Source organism: Gopherus evgoodei, chromosome 1 (genome assembly GCF_007399415.2).
Source record: "Gopherus evgoodei ecotype Sinaloan lineage chromosome 1, rGopEvg1_v1.p, whole genome shotgun sequence".
NCBI lineage: Eukaryota > Metazoa > Chordata > Testudines > Testudinidae > Gopherus > Gopherus evgoodei.
The window spans coordinates 197,705,090-197,726,231 of record NC_044322.1 but is presented as its reverse complement, the minus strand read 5'-3'; the positions used below and the strand labels follow the sequence as shown (position 1 = coordinate 197,726,231).

At 41.0% G+C, this 21,142-nt stretch overlaps 1 protein-coding gene across 1 annotated transcript; it reads right to left on the bottom strand.

Moving 5' to 3' along the window:
• Positions 1 to 9,850: 9,850 nt before the first annotated feature.
• Positions 9,851 to 20,020, bottom strand: SH2D1B (SH2 domain containing 1B). The gene is made up of 4 exons (XM_030552490.1): positions 19,756 to 20,020; positions 16,867 to 16,930; positions 13,832 to 14,003; positions 9,851 to 10,207 (listed from the first exon to the last, which is right to left on the bottom strand). The coding sequence occupies exons 1-4, from the start codon at positions 19,887 to 19,889 to the stop codon at positions 10,170 to 10,172; spliced, it is 408 nt and encodes a 135-aa protein (XP_030408350.1). The 5' UTR covers positions 19,890 to 20,020; the 3' UTR covers positions 9,851 to 10,169.
• Between the last annotated feature and the right edge of the window lie 1,122 nt (positions 20,021 to 21,142).

Sequence of the window (21,142 nt, the reverse complement as noted above, 5' to 3'; positions counted from 1 at the left end):
CCCGCACCGGTGGGTGGGAACAGGGTAGCTGCGAGCTGGGCCTGCCTCAGGGCTTGTCTACATCAGAAAGTTGCAGCGCTGGTGAGGGAGTTACAGCGCTGCAACTTTGAAGGTGTACACATCTGCAGGGCACCACCAGCGCTGCAACTCCCTGTTTGCAGCGCTGGCCGTACTCCCGTTTTGTCTCGGGTGTAGAGGATCCAGCGCTGGTGATCCAGCGCTGGTAATCCAATGTAGACACTTACCAGCGCTTTTCTTGACCTCCGTGGAAGGAGGAAGCCTCTGGTAATCAAGCTGGTCTCCTTTCCCGGTTTGCTCTCTCGTTCCCGGAACCCCGAGCAAGCAGGTCTCCTTCCCTGCGGTTTGCTGGGTGGCTCCGGGAACGCGAGAGCAAACCGCGGCGAAGCTGGTCTCCTTCCCCGGTTTGCTCTCTCGTTCCCGGAACCCCCCTTGAAGCCGCCCAACAGCGCTGCAGTGTGGCCACATCTAACACCACTTGCAGCGCTGGTTGCTGTAAGTGTGGCCACTCTGCAGCGCTGGCCCTATACAGCTGTACTAATACAGCTGTAACAACCAGCGCTGCAAAATTTTAGATGTAGACATGGCCTCAGTGCAACACCCTCTGCTCCACCCACGTGGGGGGAGGGTGCGCCTGCCTGCTTGCTGCTCCGCTGGAGCCGCAGTGTCCCCAGCCACCCTCGCCCTGACCCAGCAGGTATCCTGACAGATGCCTGTCGTGCTGCCCAGCCACCTAACAAGGCAAGATGCTGTCCATGGAGGCTACATGAGCACTAAGTGTTACTGGCCCCTGGTCTGGGCGACCTGGCCAGTTAACACGACACTTGCTCTATGGAACGTGAAAGTAGCACTGATAGAAAGTATCTCATGCAGGGAACCCATAGTATAGTTTTGCATTGTTACGAAAACGTTGTGGGCTTTAGGCATCTGAAAACCAGCACAATGCTTTCTGTCTGCAGAGGTGTTGGAGTGTTGGTCCCAGCATAATAGACAGACAAGGTGGGTGAGGCAATATCTTTTATTGGACCAGCTGCTGTTGGTGAGAGAGAAATTTTCAAGCCAAACACAGCTTTTCTTTACGTCATCTGCTTTGTGAGACCATGAAAGCATGTCTCTTGCACCAACAGAAGTTGGTCCAATAAAAGCTATGACTTCTTGACACTTTATGCCCTTCAAATGTATGGCACAGTAGAGTGAGTCTGTGGATTTCCCCCAGCATAGGGAAAATGTGATAGGCAGGAGAAGGGGGTGGTAAAAGGAAAGGTTTAGGTAACACATTCGGCCAGAAGGGGGAGAGCTCAGTTAATACGAGGGACAGGACATCTAATTTAAATCAAGGGGCAGAAGACCGTGGAAAACAGGCTGCCTGGTCTTCATCCCCTACAATTTTCTCTATATAGTAACCCATCCCTCCTATTCCACCCTCTAGAAAAACAGCCTTCTCTTTGGATTAAATGATTGTTAACTCTTTAGCTCACATGATAGCAATCTGTACTAGAATAGTGAAGGTTTAAGGCTAACCTTGCTATGATTCTTAGGGAGAAATTAGTTGTTAAAGTTGAATGCAAAATTTATTTTTACCTTTTTTAATTAAAAAAAGCAAATAACACAAATAATAAACATTATTTCAGAGTCAAATACTCAAATTAGGAAATGCAAATGCAAGCTTATTTTCACCTGCATATATGTAGTGTGATATAGCCTTTAATTACATGATTATATACTTTTTCCCACTACAGCCATGCCTCATTCAGTGTACAGATGAATCCATAAGGGGAGCAGAATTAAGCCTGCACAGGCAACTATAAATCTATCATTTGCTAAACTTTGCATGCTTGAATTTTCTACCTAACACTTTTAATAGTTTGCGTGTAATACAGGTGATAGTTTGCCAGAATCCCTCAAGAAAAAGATAGTAAATCCTTGATAGGTTCCAGTCCCTGCTTGAGCTGCACATGGAAGAGTTTGCCTCTGGCATCAAAAGCCTTTCCAGTGAAAATGATAGTGTAGTTTAAGCCAACATGGAACATTTCTTAATCCATTTAAAAGATTTGTTTTGAGATGATCTCTTAATTATGGTCAGTTGCTGTTGCAGAAACTCACCAGCTCTGCCGTTCAGCTGCAGATGAAATGTTCTGGCCATGCCCTATATTGTCCTACAACTGTAGGCTTGCTGAATGCTCAGTAAGAGAGAGAGAGGCTTACAAGGAAAGATCAGATGGTGTCATTATGAAACAGTTAATCATCTCTAAACTGTTCCTCGTTAGGAAAGACATCCCTAATTTTAGATTCTAATTTACTTTATGTACACACCTGGTGTTCTCACTTTGATTACTGAGTTAGAAATACTTAAAAAATTGAAATCAGAAATTCTTCTGGAGGCTGAAGAAATTGGTACAACACTCACAGCTTCCCTCCACTATCATCTTTCACTTGAATTCTATCTTATGTTATATTCCACATTGGGTCATTAGACTATCAAGCAGTATGGGCTAAGGAATCACCACAAATAACTGCTTGTTCCTATGTCTACAAGCAGTTTTCAAAAGATCTTGGGGTTGTCCTTAAGGTTGACTCCAAGCAATTTAATGGTTTTTAAACCGGCCTACATTGAATCTTGTCATATTTTTAATCCTCACTTAATATGCATTACATCTGCCTACTGTGGGGTTCTTATACCTTACTCTGAAGCATCTGATACTGAACACTATGAAAAGCAGTGTAATGGAATAGACGGACTTCAGTTTGATGCAATCTGGCAATTCCTATGTATTAGAAAACACATTTTTACTAGACAGATTGTGAGAGAACAAGATTTTTTTCCTCAAACTTCCAAAACATTAAAACCAATAGTGAGTAAATGTAAAATTACAGTTTATTTGGCTCTCTTATGTTGTTTCCAAGGCTGTGCTGGATTAGGGGAAATGAAAATTAGAGCAATGCGAAGTCTTTAGGCAAATGGTTAATTTTGCCAAAAATCCATTTTTCATGGCTCTGAAGTGATTCATTGAATTTGACAAGTTTGCAAATAGCTTTAGCTGAAAAAAGAAAAAAAGGAAAAGAAGAAACTTTCAAGAGTCAAAACAGTTCATTTCAGCCATTTTAAAATGAACTATTTTGTTTGGCCATTTTGAAATGAAACAAAACGTTTCAGCTTTTCATTTGGAAACAGCATTTCATTTTGAAATTTAGCTGATTTTAACAAAAACTATCCAGAAAACTACCCCTTCCCCCAAAATGTTGTTTCAGATCAAATGAAATGTTCTGTTCAATCCAATGTGAACCAAATTGGATAGGGAAGGGGCGGAGGAGTCTCCAAAAATGAAAAATCAGTTATTCATGTGCTGGGCCTGGAAACATTAAGCTTTTGAAAAGCAGAATGCCCCCTTGAAGCACTGGGTGGGAGCAAAGTGGTACTGTAGCTTTGAATAGCTGTAGCCAGTGTTTCCCCCATGCCATCATCCCCAGCATGCCATGCAGTGGGAAACATTCAGTGAATAATGACTGACAATATCCTTCTGAAGTTGTGCAATGTATTCCAGTGTCTTCCACTGTGCATCTAGCTGTAGTGGTGTATAGGCCCATAATATGGCAAATTTGAAGACATTTTCTAATTACAAACAAAAATTCTCATTATAGTTCAGGCCCTTCCCTGGGCAGATGCCCATTGCATTGTGATTTGGTTTTTGGAAAAAAAACTGGGTAAGGTAGGAAATTAATCTTAAAATTTAAGAGATTGGGGAGAAGGGAAGAAGGACTGGCAATAAATTCAGTAGGAGATTGGAGGCCTCAGATTTTAAACATTTAATTAAAGGCCGTGTTTAAAGTAGTCTGAAAAAAAGTGCACGTAGGGGAGTCTTTTTCTACAGAAATGAAAGTAAAATCTGTTCTACACCCCTCCAGCCCCACCTCAATTCTGCATTCTCCACCTCTGCTTCTCCTGGGGTTCATCACCCCCTCTCCCAGGCCTACGTGGCCTGCAGCAGGATCCCCTTGTAACAGAATACACCCATTTTCACACCTTACACACAGTTGTACTAATCTTTGTGAAAATATGCCTTTTGAGATATCATTTGAAAAACTAAAGGTGCTGGTCAATAATATGTTGAGCTGTATATAGCAACATTAGATGTAAAGTTATGAACATGTGCTGAACTCATGACTATAGTATGTTTACCAGACAAGTCTGAGGAGTGGGTAAGCCTGGTTCTAAAAAACAAAGGACAAACTGACCCCTTTAGCCAAGTGTCATCAAAGCTGATGGGCCATCACCTGTCAAGTGGCCATTTTTTGGCAAAGAAGGGAAGTGGGAACAAACAGATCTACATCTTATCAAACAACAGCATGAACCCTCTTTCACCACAAGACAGCTTGCTGCTGTCCTCACAGCGAGAAGAAACTTTATCAGGAAAATGCATTTCAAAGGGTGACCGAACTATAAAAGTGAGGGGCAAAAACACCCATAGTTATCTCTCCCTGTACATTTCTCTCTCTCCCCTTCATCCAAGATGATAAAAGAAACAGCCTCTGGACTTGGGGAGATCCTGGTCGGAGAGTTTGATCAGCCATGGTACTGGGAACATGTGGTAAGAGATTTCACCTTGAACTAAGTCTAGTTTGTTACGTTTTAGTACTAGGAAGAGTATTTTCTTTATTTCTTTGGTAACCATTTCAGACTTTAATGCCTTATACTTGTATTCACTTAAGCCTCTGTGTAATTTAATAAACTTTTTTATTCATTAATCAAAACTAATCCAATGTTGTTTTTAAACTGACTTGTGTGAGTAACTCCAGTTAGGGTAGCAGACTGTTGTATACTGATCTGCTAAGTGGGGCACCAGACCTAATATATCTGGACTGGCAAGGAAAGGGCTGGACTGTGCAGAATATAATGTTTTGGGAGAAAATTTGGGACTGGGAAGGTGTTGGGATCACTCTGCAAGTAGTAATCAAAGCTGGTGAAAGCCAGAGTGAGACTAACATGTGGCTGGCAGGTTACAGCTATACACACACTCTCAGGGTGTGACCTGCCTGCAGTTTATCTGTTTGTGAGAGACCCAGGCGGGAGTTACAGCTACAAAGTATTGTGAGGCACCCCAGGTTGCAGGGCAAGGGTGAAACATCCCCTCACTGGTCTGGATTGCTCCCTGAAACATCATACCCCAGTACCTCTTCCAGGCTGGGTTCAGCAGGGAGGGGAAGGAAGCAGCAGAGCCATCCTCTTGCTCACAGGACAGGAGGAGGGAGCAGAGCCATCCTAAGTGGCTGGCCTATTTCTGCTCCCCTCTCCCCCTTCCCTTGAGAAGAGCCAGGCAGATCTTTTCCCTCCTTCCTGCAGCAGTTCTGATCTCTTGCTCTTCCCTGGGAGGCAGGTACGTAGGGCAGGCAGACAATGAAATCAGCAAGGTTTTTCCCTCAAACAGGGCTGAAGTCTGCATCCCTGAGCTAACTGGCTCAAGCTGTAGCAATATTTTTAGCTGGGTCTGTGACCCAGCATTCCTTAAGCACTGGTAATAGAAGAACATACAAAAGCCCTTCATCTCTTAAGTCACCTATTCAAATCCAGCCCAGATTGGTAGTGACCAACAGTCATTACCATCCTAAAGTTGTTCAGTAGCCTGGGTGAAATGACACTGTCAGCTCTGGTCTAGAGAATAAGTGTTTATCTCAGAAAAACAACATCACTTCATTGATAGCGACTGGTTCCACTGAAAGTCTAGACATTGGCTAAAAGTTGAAGAGGAAATCAAACTATAATTTTGATTCCCAAGGGCCCCTCCAAGTTAGAGTTAAAGTACATTGGAGAAGAGAGGTAGACAAGCTTGTGGTTTCCTGTGCTGTACTGTATCTAAGGCTATTTAAAAGTCAAGAAAAGGGAGTGACTCATTCTCTGCAGCTTTCAAGATAGTCTTTCCCCAGAATTAAATCTGACGTTCAACGATGTTTTACTCATTCAGTATATATGGCCTGTGTTGACCTAATATGTTCATTAGAAAACACCTAGCAAAAATTTTTGCAGGAGTGAAATTAGTGAGCTAACTTAGTGAACTTTATTGAGCTCATTTGCAAGAAAAATGGATGGTCTTTTGCTGTTTTGTTTTTTTAAACATACATGTAGTGCAATACCTGCCTAGGATACTGGCATAAAGCTGCCTCTTATATATACAGTCATGAGCTTTCCCTGAAACCTTTATAGCATTAATACCCCACTCATTATTTCAGGCCATTGTTATCATCTAGTCTGACCTCCTGCGTAACACAGACCATGGTTGGGCCTTGATCTCTTGCATGCAGGTATTAGAAACTTGGGCCCATTTTCCTGATGCTCAAGGCCCGTGAATTATCTACAAACATGTCATGATTTTAATGACAAATAAGACATCTGACTATATATTCCTCCCAACTGCCAATAATCTCACACATTGTCCAAAGAGCAACTACTGCATAGTCCAATGAGTCCTGTATCGGTACAAGTGGGTATTTTGGCTCAGTTTATCTTCATACTCTCCTGCTCCCCTCTTTTAGGGCCTGATCCTGCAAAGTGCTGACTGCTTTGTGCTTCTACTGACATCTACTGCACTTATTACTTCCGACTTCACAGGATCGAGTCCCTCGTTCTCTCACATGTTCTTCCAAAGGATATGTAATTGGCTCATCTATTCTTCAGGCCATGGAGAACTGAACATAGCTTCTTGTGGAGCTTAGTCCAATGATGTACCATACTGTAATCTGGGAACCTGAACACTGCTGGCTTTTAGGTAGAGTCTATACTAAAAAGTTAGGTCAACTCAGTTACGTCACTCAGGGGAGTGAAAAATTCACACTTCCAAGTGACATAGTTAAGATTGCTATGCTTATAATAAGCATACAGAATTTTAAAAAAGGGGTGTCATAAACAGATGGTTAAGGGTTAATGTCTCTTTTACCTGTAAAGGGTTAAGAAGCTCAGTGAACCTGGCTGACATCTGACCAGAGGACCAATGGGGGGACAAGATACTTTCAAATCTTGGTGGAGGGAAGTCTTTCTTTGTGCTGTTTGTTTTGTTCATTGTTCGCTCTTGGGAAAAAGAGGGACCAGACATACAACCAGACTCTCCAAATCTTTCTGAATCAGTCTTTCATGTTTCAAACTTGTAAGTAGCCAGGCAAGGCGGATTAGTTTTATGTTTGTTTTCTTAACTTGTAAATGCGTCTTTTGCTGGAAGGATTTTTACCTCTGTTTGCTATACCTTTGAATCTCAGGCTAACGGGGGGTGGGGAGAGGTCCCTCTAGGCTAAATGAATCTGAATACCCTGTAAAACATTTTCCATCCTAATTTTAGAGAGATAATTTTTACCTTTCTTTCTTTAATTAAAAGCTTTCTTTAAGAACCTGATTGATTTTTTCCCCTTGTTTTAAGACCCAAGGGAATTGGGTCTGAACTCACCAGGGATTGATGGGGGAAAAGGAAGGGGGGGAAGAATAATTCCTCTTTGTTTTAAGATCCAAGGAGTTTGGATCAGTGTAGCCTCTCAGGGTAACCCAGGGAGGGGAAAATCTGGGGGGAAAAAGAGGGGAGGAAAGCTAATTTCTCCTTGTGTTCAAATCCAAAGGGTTTGGGTCTTGGGTTCCCCAGGGAAGGTTTTGGGGGAACAGAAAGTGTGCCAAACACTATATTTTTGGCTGGTGGCAGCGTACCAAATTTAAGCTGGTAATTAAGCTTAAAAGTAATCATGCAGGTCCCCACTTTTTGGATGCTAAAGTTCAAAGTGGGGAAAAAACCTTGACAAGGGGATAAGGCAATACACCATGTTTGAGAGTACAGTTCAAGCATTAAAATTAGTATATGCTTCCATTTACCACCCCCCTGCTCCAAAAGGTTCTGCAGCTGGATCTTATAGTTACCAGTCCTTAGTGTTGCTCTGTCACTTCCAGTGGTCAGCTGAAACTGCACACGAGGGAGGGGAAGCTGGGCTCTGTCAAATGCGTTCGAAGCTCTGACGTTGATGCAGAATGAACCCAAAGTCCCATGGCAATACATCCTTTTTTATAGTAATAAGTTCCTGTACAAGTTTTGGACCTTGCTGTGTTATACCGGAGCTGTTCAAGGTTGCTTTAATTAGCATTATTTGGGTTGTTACTGGGAGTTATTCGCAGCTGTTTCGTATCTCATCCCTCTGGCTTCACTCTATCTTGTTCTTGGGGTATATGGCTTTGCTTAAGGATTGTTAATCTGCCATCTGGGTGAAAGTTGGTGCCTTTTGACTCCTCCACTCCCTTCTTGACCATCTGACCTAGCTGGTTGTTCTTTCTTAGTTAATTACCGTACATTCTTTACTCACACCGAACAGTAAATAAAGCAACTACAGCCATAAAATTTCCATCCTTCTAAAAACAATTATCAAACACAATTAGTAAAGAATAAACTCAGAACCATTTCTTCTTACTAATTCAAGGCTACAATTTGGGCTAGTGGTTTTAATTTGAGGCTAAATTTATTTATTTTACTAATTTAATGCTAGCAAAATAAATTATATGGCAAAATAAGCAAAATAAAGTATAATTTTACTTGAAACAATTTCTTTCCACTAGGCTTTTGGCCTACAAGATGACCTAATCCCTGGCATAGACAGCGTTAGGTTGATGGGAGAGTTCTTCTGCCAACCAAGCTACTGGTTCTCCTGGATGTGGATTAACTACAGTGATAGGAAAATCCTTCCGGTTGCTGTAGTGAGTGTCTACATTGACATGCTATAGCAGTGCTCTAGCAGTCTGATGATAGAATGTGGAGCAGAGTGCTGGAACTCTACTAATATGAAAGCATTAATCCCTGTATTTCTTTAAAGTAAGATTTTCCCTACAATACAGAACAGTTTTTTCTCCCCTTGGGTGACCACTTACTTTCTCAGACAAATCAATGTTTTGGCTGTCTACACTAATCTTAACTCTAAGGATTAATTTAAACACCTGTTTGCATCACAACACTGCAAATACCCTCTGGATTTCAACATGTGGAATCACCAGCACTTTAAATTTACAACAAGCCAATAGTCATACTTCACAATTCTATGGCATGTTACCTGATGATCTCAAGGCCCTTTACAAACATTAAAGAAACAATCTTTGTCATGCCTCTGTATCTTCATTTTACAGATGTGGAACACACACAGGAAGGTTAAATGACTTGCCAGAGGTCACAGAACAATCCATTTTCAGTTCTTAGTTCTGCCAGTCAATATTCCTGAGTTCTCTTTCTGGCAATTACCATTAGACACACTACTGCCCCAAGCAGTGACTTTCAGAACAAAGCTGTACAATAAGCAGATTCCTGATTTAATTCTTGAAAGCCAACTCTTGTTTAAAAAAAGAAATATAGGCACCACACAGCCATTTGTTTGCTGTCAAATACATGCAACAAATATTAAGTATAAAAAAATTAAACTGTTCCTAAAAGCATCTGTGTAAAACTTGCAGTCCCAAAGTAAGTCTTCAACAATACCATTGATAGATATGAAAACAGTCCAGGCCATTTATTTACACTGTATAGTAATATTCTCTATTTTCAATTGCTGCTACTTGTCAATGCTTTTTTGTCAGCAGCCTTAGATTGTATCAGTGCTACAGGATGATATTATTCCTTCAAGATATTAAAGATTCTGAAGCTGAATACACCATCTAGTTAGCTGAAAATGAAGCAAAACAAATGTCTCCTGCACAAAGTATGAAAATACAAGAAAACATGGTTTTAACATTCTGTGGAGTCTATAGAGTTTGTATCATAGTAGATTTCAGCTCTGCCATTATCATTTGATCTACCCATATGCAATTAACATATTTATCTTACTATTTTCTAACATGCTGCAGACCAGGGCAGCTAGAACTTCAGTTAGCAAAAAGGAAAATAATAAATTAAAAATAAAAACAAGTTATTCTAATAATGAATAAAATAAATGTAACTTGTATTGTGTCCCAAAGAGTACAAGTCCATTACTTTGATGAGCTGCCCAGGAGAGTGAATTTCAGAGGCACAAGTCCACTGATGAGAATGTCCAGTCAGCAGATGTGGCATGTGCAAAGTTAAGTTCTCAGAGAAAGCTTTTTACATTTGATCTGTTGAGATGAGAGGCAGGATAAAAGGTGGCCTCTGACAAAAATACAGGTCCCAGCTGATTTAAGGTAAGACATCAACATAATCTCTATCTTCAACTTCTGTAAAGAAAGCAGCATAACAGCATGGCATCATTTGTACATTCCAATGATCTTTTAGGAGGAGGAAAGAGGAGCTTGTTCTAAAATAACACATTTTATTTTGGTTTTTGAGATGGAATCATTCAATGTTCTGGACATCAATTAAATATGACTCCAGTTAGGACTAGAGTCTTGCAGATTTGGCCCCCCAAGACCACTCCTCTGCCACTCATCTGAGTGTGCCTGAAACTCAAGCTGCAGAGACTCTGCATTGTTCTTCAAGAACTGAGCTGTCAGGTTCTGGAGAACTATCGTATCCATGAAGTACAGTTAGGACTGTCTCATAGCAAGAAGTAATCAACTGAGTGGAAACAGTTTACAAGATAGGTCAGTGGCTCTGATTGCCATTGCTGCAACATATCCTTCCACTACGTGCAATAGTTCCAAATAGAAAGGCAATTGTAAACTAAGACTCCATCTCTCCGAGAATAATAATTGTAATGCTAACTAACTTCTGTATTTAGTTGGGGACAAGGATGAGATTTGAGCTCTTCAGACCCTCATCTCCCTTTCCATTAGCTTAGATGTCCATCCAAGCAGCTATCTGCACTGAACATTTCGTATATTACTTTCATGTATTCAAATTTTGTGAGAGAAAGGAAGTTTAGCAGAGGCGCAGCTACTTCTAGATCTTGGACAGATAGTTGTCAAAAAGATATTGTGGTTTCCTTTAAGAGGCACCAGTGGCCTCTCCCGGTATCCAACGGCAGACAAACATTTTTTAACCTCAGCGCATCTGTGCAACTCAGTAGCATTACACAGGAGCCAAGGCTCCTGCAAAGTGGAGCTTTATGTAGGAAGCAACAGAAATGGAATAAAAATAAAATACAAACTACGTTTCCAATCCCAAAAGTGTTATGACAAATGCCTACACTCTAAGCATTAAGTATTTGCCAGGCCACAAGCCAAGTTCAGGCTTCAGTCTTTCTCCTCCAAGAGCCAATGCAGCTTTAACATCAGATACTATAGCATATTTTATAGATTAGCCTTTTTCTTAAAATCTCCCACCATTACTCTCCTGCCAGTAGAGCTCCCTTCACGCTAACAATGATGAGAGCTCTAGTTTAGACCAGCATTGTAGCCACCATGCCAGGAGACCTGCTCAGTGTCTTCTACTTCAGCTCAGAGCAGGTCTAGATTGCAACTGATCTACCCTAGTAGTCCCACCATGGCTACCAGCTATTGGGCAATTGTGGGGAGGCTAAATTGCTAGTATAAACAAGGCTGCAACTTTACTATTTATTGTTGGCAATGGTATTGCTGGTGCCAGTGTATCTGCATGTTGAACGTTAGTAGGCATAGGGCTCAAGGCATTCCCAGAGCAAGTCTTCTTGATGCTGTGCTGAAGATATCTAAGTACACCTCTACCCTGATATAACGTGACCCGATACAACACGAATTCGGATATAAAGTGGTAAAGCAGCGCTCCGAGGGGGGCTGCACGCTCCAGCAGATCAAAGCAAGTTTGATATAACATGGTTTCACCTATAATGTGGTAAGATTTTTGGGTCCCGAGGACACCATTATATCGAGGTAGATGTGTATTTTAAACCATTGTTAGCACCAGGGTAACTGCACCATTGCTGAAAAACAGGTGCAATGTGCCAATGTAGACAAGGCTCTAAAGCAATGCAAGAGCCGTATTTCTTACACCGCTTTAGATGTCAGGGATAGGGCTTAGTTCTTACTGAGGGACTCAGGTAAAAATATATTTCAGTTAACTATTAGCATGTACTTGTCATTTTAAGCCTTCCCCTGTGTTCCACTAATGATTTTGACCCTTACAAACTGTGCCATTTAAACATAAAATGTCAGTTCACCTTAAATTAATAGCTATTTCAAAGATCGCCATTCAGGGCTCCAGGTTACCCACAAGAGGTGTAACACACAGAGGATTGGAAACTCTGAATTTACATTCACATAGCCAGTGTGCCTAAGTGAGGACTCTTGTGTCATGCATACATGATTCCCACACGTTTGCTGGTATAAGCATTCACTCTTATGGGTAAGCAGTTCTAATGGATAAATGGTTTTAAATGACAAAAACAATGAGGAGTCCTTGTGGCACCTTAGAGACTAAACACATTTATTTGGGCATAAGCAAGCAAGCTTATGCCCAAATAAATTTGTTAGTTTTAGCCAATGAAAGCTTATGTCCAAATAAATGTGTTAGTCTCCAAGGTGCCACAAGTTCTTCTCATTGTTTATGCTGATAAAGGCTACCATGGCTACCACTCTGAAATCTTTCTAATGACAGTTCACATTGCCTGATTAACTCAGCAATTAAGCATTATTCAGCAGTTCTTACAGTCCTTTGCTCTGTGTCAACAGCACTGTCTGGGTTAACAATTACCACTTTTACTAAATTCATCCTAACAAAACCAAGGGCATGTTCCAGTAGAACTTACAACAACAATCAAAATATACTATATCTGAGAGTCTCATAATTTTTAATGTATTTATCCTAAACACCTTCATGAAGTATTAGGCACATTTTACAACTGGGGAACTGAGACGGAAACAATGTGAGTTTCCCAGCTTCACAGAATATGACTATGGCAAAGCAAGGATTGACCTTGGGTCTTACAACTTGCAGGACAGTGTCCTAACCACTGGACTGTACTTCCTCCCTAAATTTTTATTTTTAGGACAGTTTGGATTTAAGACTACTTATGATGTTAGAACACAAGGCAAAACAAAAAAACAATGAGTTTGAAGTTAGATTATATTTTCTCCCCTAGGTCCTCAAAGAGAATTTAGTTAGCTTGTGCCATTTTTGGTATGAAAGTAATTTAGGACCCAGGTTCTCACTGAAATCAGTGGACTCGGCACCTTATAGGAAGTATATTGCAAATAACCATACTAAAGTAATGCATACTGGCAATATGTTTATTTAAATCTTAAAACATTACGGCTCAAATTCCAGTTCCATCAAAGTCATTAAGTTTGTCTTTGTCCCCATTTTCATTACAGGGCTATTTTGCTAATGTCACTGGTAGAACTTTGATCACTTAGGCAGAATATGTAATTTTTGCTTTTCATTTTGAAATAAAAAGAAAGTTTAAAATCAAGTATGGGGGACTCAATGATTCAAGGATGCAAAATATTTTGCCTCTAACTCATGGGTTCAGATCCAGCCTGTGTTGACAGTACTTAAGATTATAACCATCCGGAGGGTGCATCAGAGGCAAGAATTCTGAGTATCACTCCGGACTCTCACCTTGACATACTAAGAGAGTTTAGATGAATTCCAAAACCTTTCTGTGCCTCAGTTTTACCCATCTACAGTAGGCTGAATAGATTTTCACATGCCTGCTCATTGTGACACGGACACCTATTCTAAGAGTTGCCATTATATTGTTACTAAATGGCATCTTTATTGGCAGGCTAAGAAAGGCTGACAGAGCTCCTTTCTCACTCTTAAATGTGATTCAAAGTGTTATTGAAACACATCAGCAAGGACTGGGTGGGAAATGTGTAGAACTGCTGTCTGTGCTTTCTGTGCACTGAGGATAAACAGAAGGGATTCACTCTCAGAACGGTCAATCCAGCACTAGGCTAAAAAGACAGAAATAAACCTCTTACCATCATAATCTCCATCCCCTTCTACCTTGGATTTCCTTATTCTCCTCCTAGGTGGCTTCGGTCTCCTTACTGGGTAGCGAAGGTTGACGACAAGTCCTTGATTTGGCTTTTCATATGCGTATATTAAGTCCTTTATTGTTTTGAAGACCCGTTTTGGAACATCTTCAGAAGTCTGAAAGAAGTTTAAAAGCATTGCCATTGTATGTATGTTTCATCCATAGGGTGACCCTATTTCTCAAAGGGAAAACAGAACACTACCTGGCGCAGGGCTGGCCTGAGCCACTTGCCCAAGCTCCCCCCAGCCCCTGCACAGGGCTGGTGTCACTGCTTGCCCAAGCACTGCCTGCACCCCGTCTGAGTCCTGCCTCCCCCTGGCATGGGTCTGGCATCATAGCTCACCACGCCCGCACATTCCTCTACACCCTATTTTTTTTCACAAAAGTGGGTATTTGTCCCATTTGCTCTTGCCAACTGATCAAGTTGGCAAGAGCAAACGGGACAAATGCCTACTTTTGCCAAAAAAAGTCAGGATGGCCGGGACAAGGCTTAAAAAAGGGACTCTCCGGCTAAAACGGGACGTATGGTCACCCTATTCAGTCAGAGTACTGTAAGTGTGTGATCAGTAGTTCATTCTTAACTGAATGCTGAACAGATTTGGTGACTGATAAATAAATAAAAATAAAATGTTCAGTTATTTATAAAAGCACCAGTCTTATCATATAGAGAAGTGCTCATGTCACAGCTAAAGAGCTAGCTGTACCTCTGTCCCCTCTCTGGTCTCTCTGAGTGCACCCTCTTTGGTGATGCAACTCTTGTCCTTATCTGTCTTAGGGTGGAATCATACAAGTCTTCCACTCTAAGACTGGGATCTGGTGCTTGTACCCTGTGTATACCAACCCTGTAAGACCAACTGGATTTTAGGCACCTGCATTTCTGCCCTTTGGGAATCTGTGACCAGTGGTATAGTGACCAAAAGCCTCCTTAAAACAAATACTGATACTGTATTTACCAGTTTGATCAAAAGTGTTAGAGAAAAAAGAATTTTAGAGTAAACAGCCTACATGCATATTTAGTCTGATGCTTTGCTACAAGCTAAAACAGATAGCCTTTCTTCTTAAGTTAAAGGAATGTGGTTTGGCTCTGCCCTTTTAGGAAGCCAGAGAACTCTTGGCACCCAGCCTGAATTCAGTGTAGGCCTCATATACACTAAAAAAGGTTTGCCAGGATAGCTGTTCCAGCAAATCTTCCTAGTGTAGAAACAGCTTGTCTTAAAAAACAAAACAAAGTGCTTCTGCTATAGCTTATGCTTGGTTTTCTGAGTGAAATAAGATATATTGATATATCTGCATCTACACTGAGGCTTGTGCCAGTCAAGAAATACTGTTAAAAAGAGAGAGAGAGAGAGAGAGAAGTCACACTCTTAGCAGACATTTTTATCCCAGAGAAACTTTCTAGTGTACACCTTGCCTGAATCTCTCAAATAGCCAATCTGACCCACTCTGATCTAAATGTTTTTGTTGCTTCCCCAGAACAGCAGCTCTCCGGCCGGCATTAAACCACCCGCAACAAGCAGCGTTAACTATGTCGGCAAGAGAGCCTCTCCTGTCAACATAGCGCTGTCTACACCAGCACTTTTGCTGGTGAAACTCAGGTCGGTCAGGGGAGTGTTTTTTTCACATCCCTGACTAACAAAAGTTTTACCGATGAAAGTGGTAGTGTAGACAAAGCCTTAGGGAATCAAAGTTCACATTACAAACATCGTCCTTCACATTCAACTGGGTGTATAGCAGTCTTCTCTGCCCAGGGGTGGCTCTAGGTATTTTGCCACCCCAAGCACGGCGGGCAGGCTGCCTTCGGCAGTTTGCCTGCGGGAGGTCCCCGGTCCTGAGGATTAGGCGGCACGCCTCCGGGAGGTCTGCTGAAGCCACGGGACCAGCGGACCCTCCGCAGGCATGCTGCCGAAGGCAACCTGCCTGCCGCCCTCGCAGTGACCAGCAGAGTGCCCCCCGTGGCTTGCCGCCCTGTCTCTCCCCAACATTGTAAACAGCATTGAGACACTTAGGAGGTGGTCATGCCTGTGATTGAGGGCCCAGGCTGCTGTGATCAAGGGGAGAAGTCTTTCGAGAGTTGTGGTGGGAAATATAAGGCTTGGAAGCTATCTCCCTATAAAAAGGATATACTGTAATGCCAATTCCAAGTGTTCCAAGATTAGGAGATTGGCTTAAAAGGGATACTTTTAAAAAAGTACTTTTGAGTTCTTTTTGTCTTCTGATGTCATAGTCTTTAGGTTGAACAGTTTGTCTGCAAGTTTTGCTCTGCAACCATAAAGGATAGAAACTTTTTCTAAATGAATAAACACAGGCCATCAAATTCCACTCAAATACCCACCCACCAATACCTGATGCTCCTGGACTGCCAGTGAATTAGTTTGGTGAGATATTCCCAGATGATCCTAGCAAGCCATCTATACCCTGTGGTATAGACACAGAAGACAACAAAATAAAATAAAATAAAGCAGAATGCCCTTGCTTAGAAACCAGCTCAAATCAGTAATGCTCAAAAGCACCTCTCTGAGCATTACAGTCACACAAAAATATTACATATAGATCATTTTAAAAGGAAAGGACTAATTCCAAAACTCAAAATCCCTTAACATTCAGAAGCAGAAGGTGTTTGTACACAGGACCCAGCAATGTCTTTGGTGAAATGGAAGCACATTCCATCAGAAAAAGGAAGAAAAAATATGAGAGTAGATACTCAAGAGATAGATTTTATGCTGTCAAAAAGACAGTCAAATCAGTAGCTATGGGCAAGCCACATAATAAATGATGGATACAAAGAGATTACTGTGGAGATAGCAGTAGTGTGTTACTTCCAAGCTAGTGGGTATTGACAGAAAGTGTTGTCAAGGGTTCTGTGGGGCAGAATGCAGGTATGAAAATACCTTGTGAAGGTGAGATTTTATGGATATTATTTTTTCATCAGAAATTGACATTAAACAATATTTTTCTTGCAGATGAAATGACATTTTTTACCTGAATCCTAAGGTAACCTTCACTTTCTCTGAAGATTCGATAAGTATAGATGAGCTGTTCAAAGCTGTGAAAAGATACCCTTTCATAAGTTGTGTTTTATCAACATTCAAGGAAGACCAATGGCTAGACACCACTACATCTAAACCTTTTGGTGGAAGTGTTTTTTTTTTAAACGTAAACCAAGCTAAAACAATAAATGACTAAAACCCCAGGGAGCCAATCTCAGGAAATGTCTGTCATTACATTTTTTGCTAACAATTACATACCATTTAAATCTCTTCTAAAGTACAAAGTATGTCACTTGTACAAACAGCTATTTTAGAAAATGGTTAGCCATTTAATTAGTGAAGGTAGAAAGTCCAAAGCTAACTCTGCAGCCTAAATCTGATGAAAAAAAAAAGGAAAAGAAAAGCAGGAGTTCCTTAAAACAGAGATAGTGTCCATTTACCTTTTTAAAAAGGGCACCTGAAGTGTATTGTGTGCATTTTTAAACAAACACTTTCCTTCAAGCACTACCATGAAAGAAGGATACTGGAGAGTTTCGGGCACACATTCATTTTCACATTAGATTTATATTAGGGCTGTCAATTAATCGCAGTTAACTCAAGCAATTAAATCAAAACAAATTAACTCGATTAAAAATTAATAGCTATTAAATGCAATTATAATTGCACTGTTAAATAATAATAGAATACCAATTTAAATTTTTTTTTATATTTTCTACATTTTCAAATATGCTTATTTCAGTTACAACACAGAATACGAAGTATACAATGCTCACTTTATATTATTATTTCTGATTACAAATATTTTCACTGTAAAAAGAAATAAAAGAAACAGTATTTTTCTATTCATCTCATGCAAGTACTGTAGTTCAATCTCTTTATCATGACCGTGCAATTTACAAATGTAGATTTTTTTATTTATGTACATAACTGCACTCAAAAATAAAACAATGTAAAACTTTAGAGCCTACAAGTCTACCGAGTCCTAAATCTTGTTCAACCAGTCTCTAAGACAAACAAGTTTGTTTACATTTACAGGATATAATGCTGCCCATGTGGCACTTTCATAGCTGGCGTTGAAGAATATTTACATGCAAGATATTCTAAACATTCATATGCCCCTTCATGCTTCAACCTCCATTCCAGAGGACATGCATCCATGCTGATGACGGGTTCTGCTCAATAATGATCCAAAGCAGTGTGGACTGATGCACTTTTTTCCCCTCGCCCCCACTGGACTCAGATGCCACCAACAGAAGGTTGATTTTCTTTTTTTGGTGGTTTGGGTTCTGTAGTTTCCCCATCGGAGTGTTGCTCTTTTCAGACTTCTGAAAGCATACTCCACACCTCGTCCCTCTCAGATTTTGGAAGGCACTTCAGATTCTTAAACCTTGAGTCGAGTGCTGTAGCTATCTTTAGAAATCTCACATTGATACCTTCTTTGTGTTTTGTCAAATCTGCAGTGAAAGTGTTCTTAAAATGAACAACATATGCTGGGCCATCATCTGAGACTGCTATAACATGAAATATATGGCATAACGTGGGTAAAACCACAGTGCAGAAGACATAAGTCTCCTCCCCAGGAGTTCAGTCAGAAATTTAATTAACACTTTTTTAAAATGAGCATCATCAGCATGGAAGCATGAAGAAGCACACAAATATTTAGCATATCTGGCACATAAATACCTTGCAATGCTGGCTACAAAAGTGTCAAGTGAACATCTGTCCTGATTTTCAGGTGACACTGTAAATAAGAAGCGGACACAGCATTTATCTCCTGTAAATGCACACAAACTTGTTTGTCTTAGTGATTGGCTGAATAAGGAGCAGGACTGAGTGGACTGTAGGCTATAAAGTTTTACATTATTTTAATTTTTGAGTGCAGTTATGTAAAAAAATAAAAAAAATCTACATTTGTAAGTTGCACTTCCATGATAAAGAGATTGCACTACAGTAATTGCATTAGGTGAATTGAAAAATACTATTTCTTTTATTTATCTTTTTACAGTGCAAATATTTGTAATAAAAATAATAATATAAAATGAGAACTGTACACTTTGTATTCTGTGTTGTAATTGAAATAAGCATATTTGAAAATGTAGAAAACACCCAAAAATATTTAAATAAATATAGGTGTGACTCCAGATGGAGCAGACATACTGAAGCTAACTTTAATTTAGCTAGCTCGGGTCCCAGAACAATGAAGCTGTGGCAGCACAAGCTTTAACATGGGCTACCCAGAACCCTAAAGCTTGGCCTGCCCATGGGGATTCCAGGTGTGATAATGAGCCAGGTCACTTTAACCTGGAGTATATCAGATTGCGCTGGACTGCAGCTAGAGATATATATGGGACTTGATCTTTAACATACTACCATGCCAGCAGTATGCAAAGGATCCTGTGTACCACCCTTCCAACCTTTTCAATTTCAGGGCTTTCTAACTACCGGCACCTCCCTCATGCCAGAGGTGTTTACTGCCTCCCCTGCCCCAGGGCTGCCGAGAACGGGTTTGGGCCCTGGTGAAAATTTTTTTTTCGGGCCCCCCAGCAAGAGCGGACTAGCTAAATAGGGCCAACGAAGGTGGGCCCCAGGCCCCCTTTTGGACTGCCGGGCCCCGGTAATTTGTACCGGCTTCCCCTCCCTTTCGTCGGCTCTGCCCCCCAATGCCCAAAGTCTTCACTCCCTCCTATGCCAGAGGCAATGTGTGCCTCTTACCTCTGCAGAAGTATTTTGTACACTAACTAGGGATATGCAGCTTATTTAAATTTCTGGCCTGTGAGATCACTTTCACATTTGCTACTTATTCTCCTTTAAGGATGTGATAACTTTCGCTTGTGATTGTCTTAAAATTAATACAATTTTTAAGTATAAGTACAGTACTTACAAAACACAAAGACACAAGGCTCCTGCCATGCTCTCACTCTCTCGTAATAAAAAGCTGCCATCCTTGCCTTTCTTGCTTAGTAATTCTTCACAGGTTTTTCTCGTAATGTTTCCATGATAAAATGGGAGCTCCATGGAAGAACAGCAACCAGACCCCTTGCCTTTTTAACTGATTCCAGGTGAATTCAGCAGTCTGGCATGAAAATAAAGTTGGGCTACAGGATGTTGAAATTGAAACCATGTGCTAGGGGAAGTTTTTCTTGAAGCACTGCGGGTGTCAGTGGGTTCTTCTCTGTGGTTGTTACTGACCGTCTGGAAAGCTCTTCTAGCAGACAGAGATCAAATGAATATGATCAACACAGGAAATGTGAAATGGCCAATGGTGTAACTGAAATAGGCTCCATCCTCCAATGCTTCATTATAAGACCATGTTTTCCAATGCTCATAGCTTTGGCAAAGTTTAATCTATTGGGCTGATATTTTCCCTGTCAAGTGTACACCTCAGGCGTGGGAGAAGTATCTGCAAACGCTGCTCAACTATTTGAGAACAAAATTAGAGAAAAACATGTTTTACCCATGTTAAAAATTGTACACAACCATTTTGTGGAGCAGCTGTAGTGCAGCCAAGATTTAGAACATGGAATGTGAAATTTGGCTGAGCGGTGGGTTGCTCTGCTGTCAAGGATGTACCTTCTGCTGCCCCCATGAAAATCTGCTCAAATTTGGCCAAATTATAACTCTTTGAAAAATGTTGTGTGAGTTGCAACATTTAGAGTTTGGCAGCTAAATTTGTACAGATTCAGTCTGTACCAAGTATGTGCCAGCTCAGAGATGTAGAGACAGAGCAGAACTTTCATTGGAATTGCTGCTACCAGCCACAGAGGCAGCAGAACTGAGAGCAGTGAGCTTGTCTTTTCTGTGTTCTCCGTGGTCTTTCTTTACTGCCCAGGTAGCATGGAGAAGGAGGAAGCATTCTGAGTTGAATGCAGAAGGGACAAGAGGCAAATTTGGGGGTGTGGCAAAGGAGGGATTAGATTGGGATGAAGAAGGGAAACCCAGAGGAGGAATCTGGGACTACTAAAGCAAATAGACTAAGACTAGTCTGAGGAACCTGTAAAGTGTAGAAGGGGCAAGAGACACACAGAACTAGAACAGAGTAGTCTGTGAGATTATGCCCATTCAAATATATTCCCCTTCGGGGCCTGGAATGGAACCCAAGATTCCCAAGTCTCACTATTCTTCTGCTGTCTGCCAATATCTGGTCAACTTGGCTGCATCATTACATCTATAACTGGCATGATGAGAAAGATCGAGATGGTTCATCAGTTGGCTGAGTTTGGTCACTTATTCCCACTTCCTTATTCAGATTTCCAGTTCCTTATTCAAAA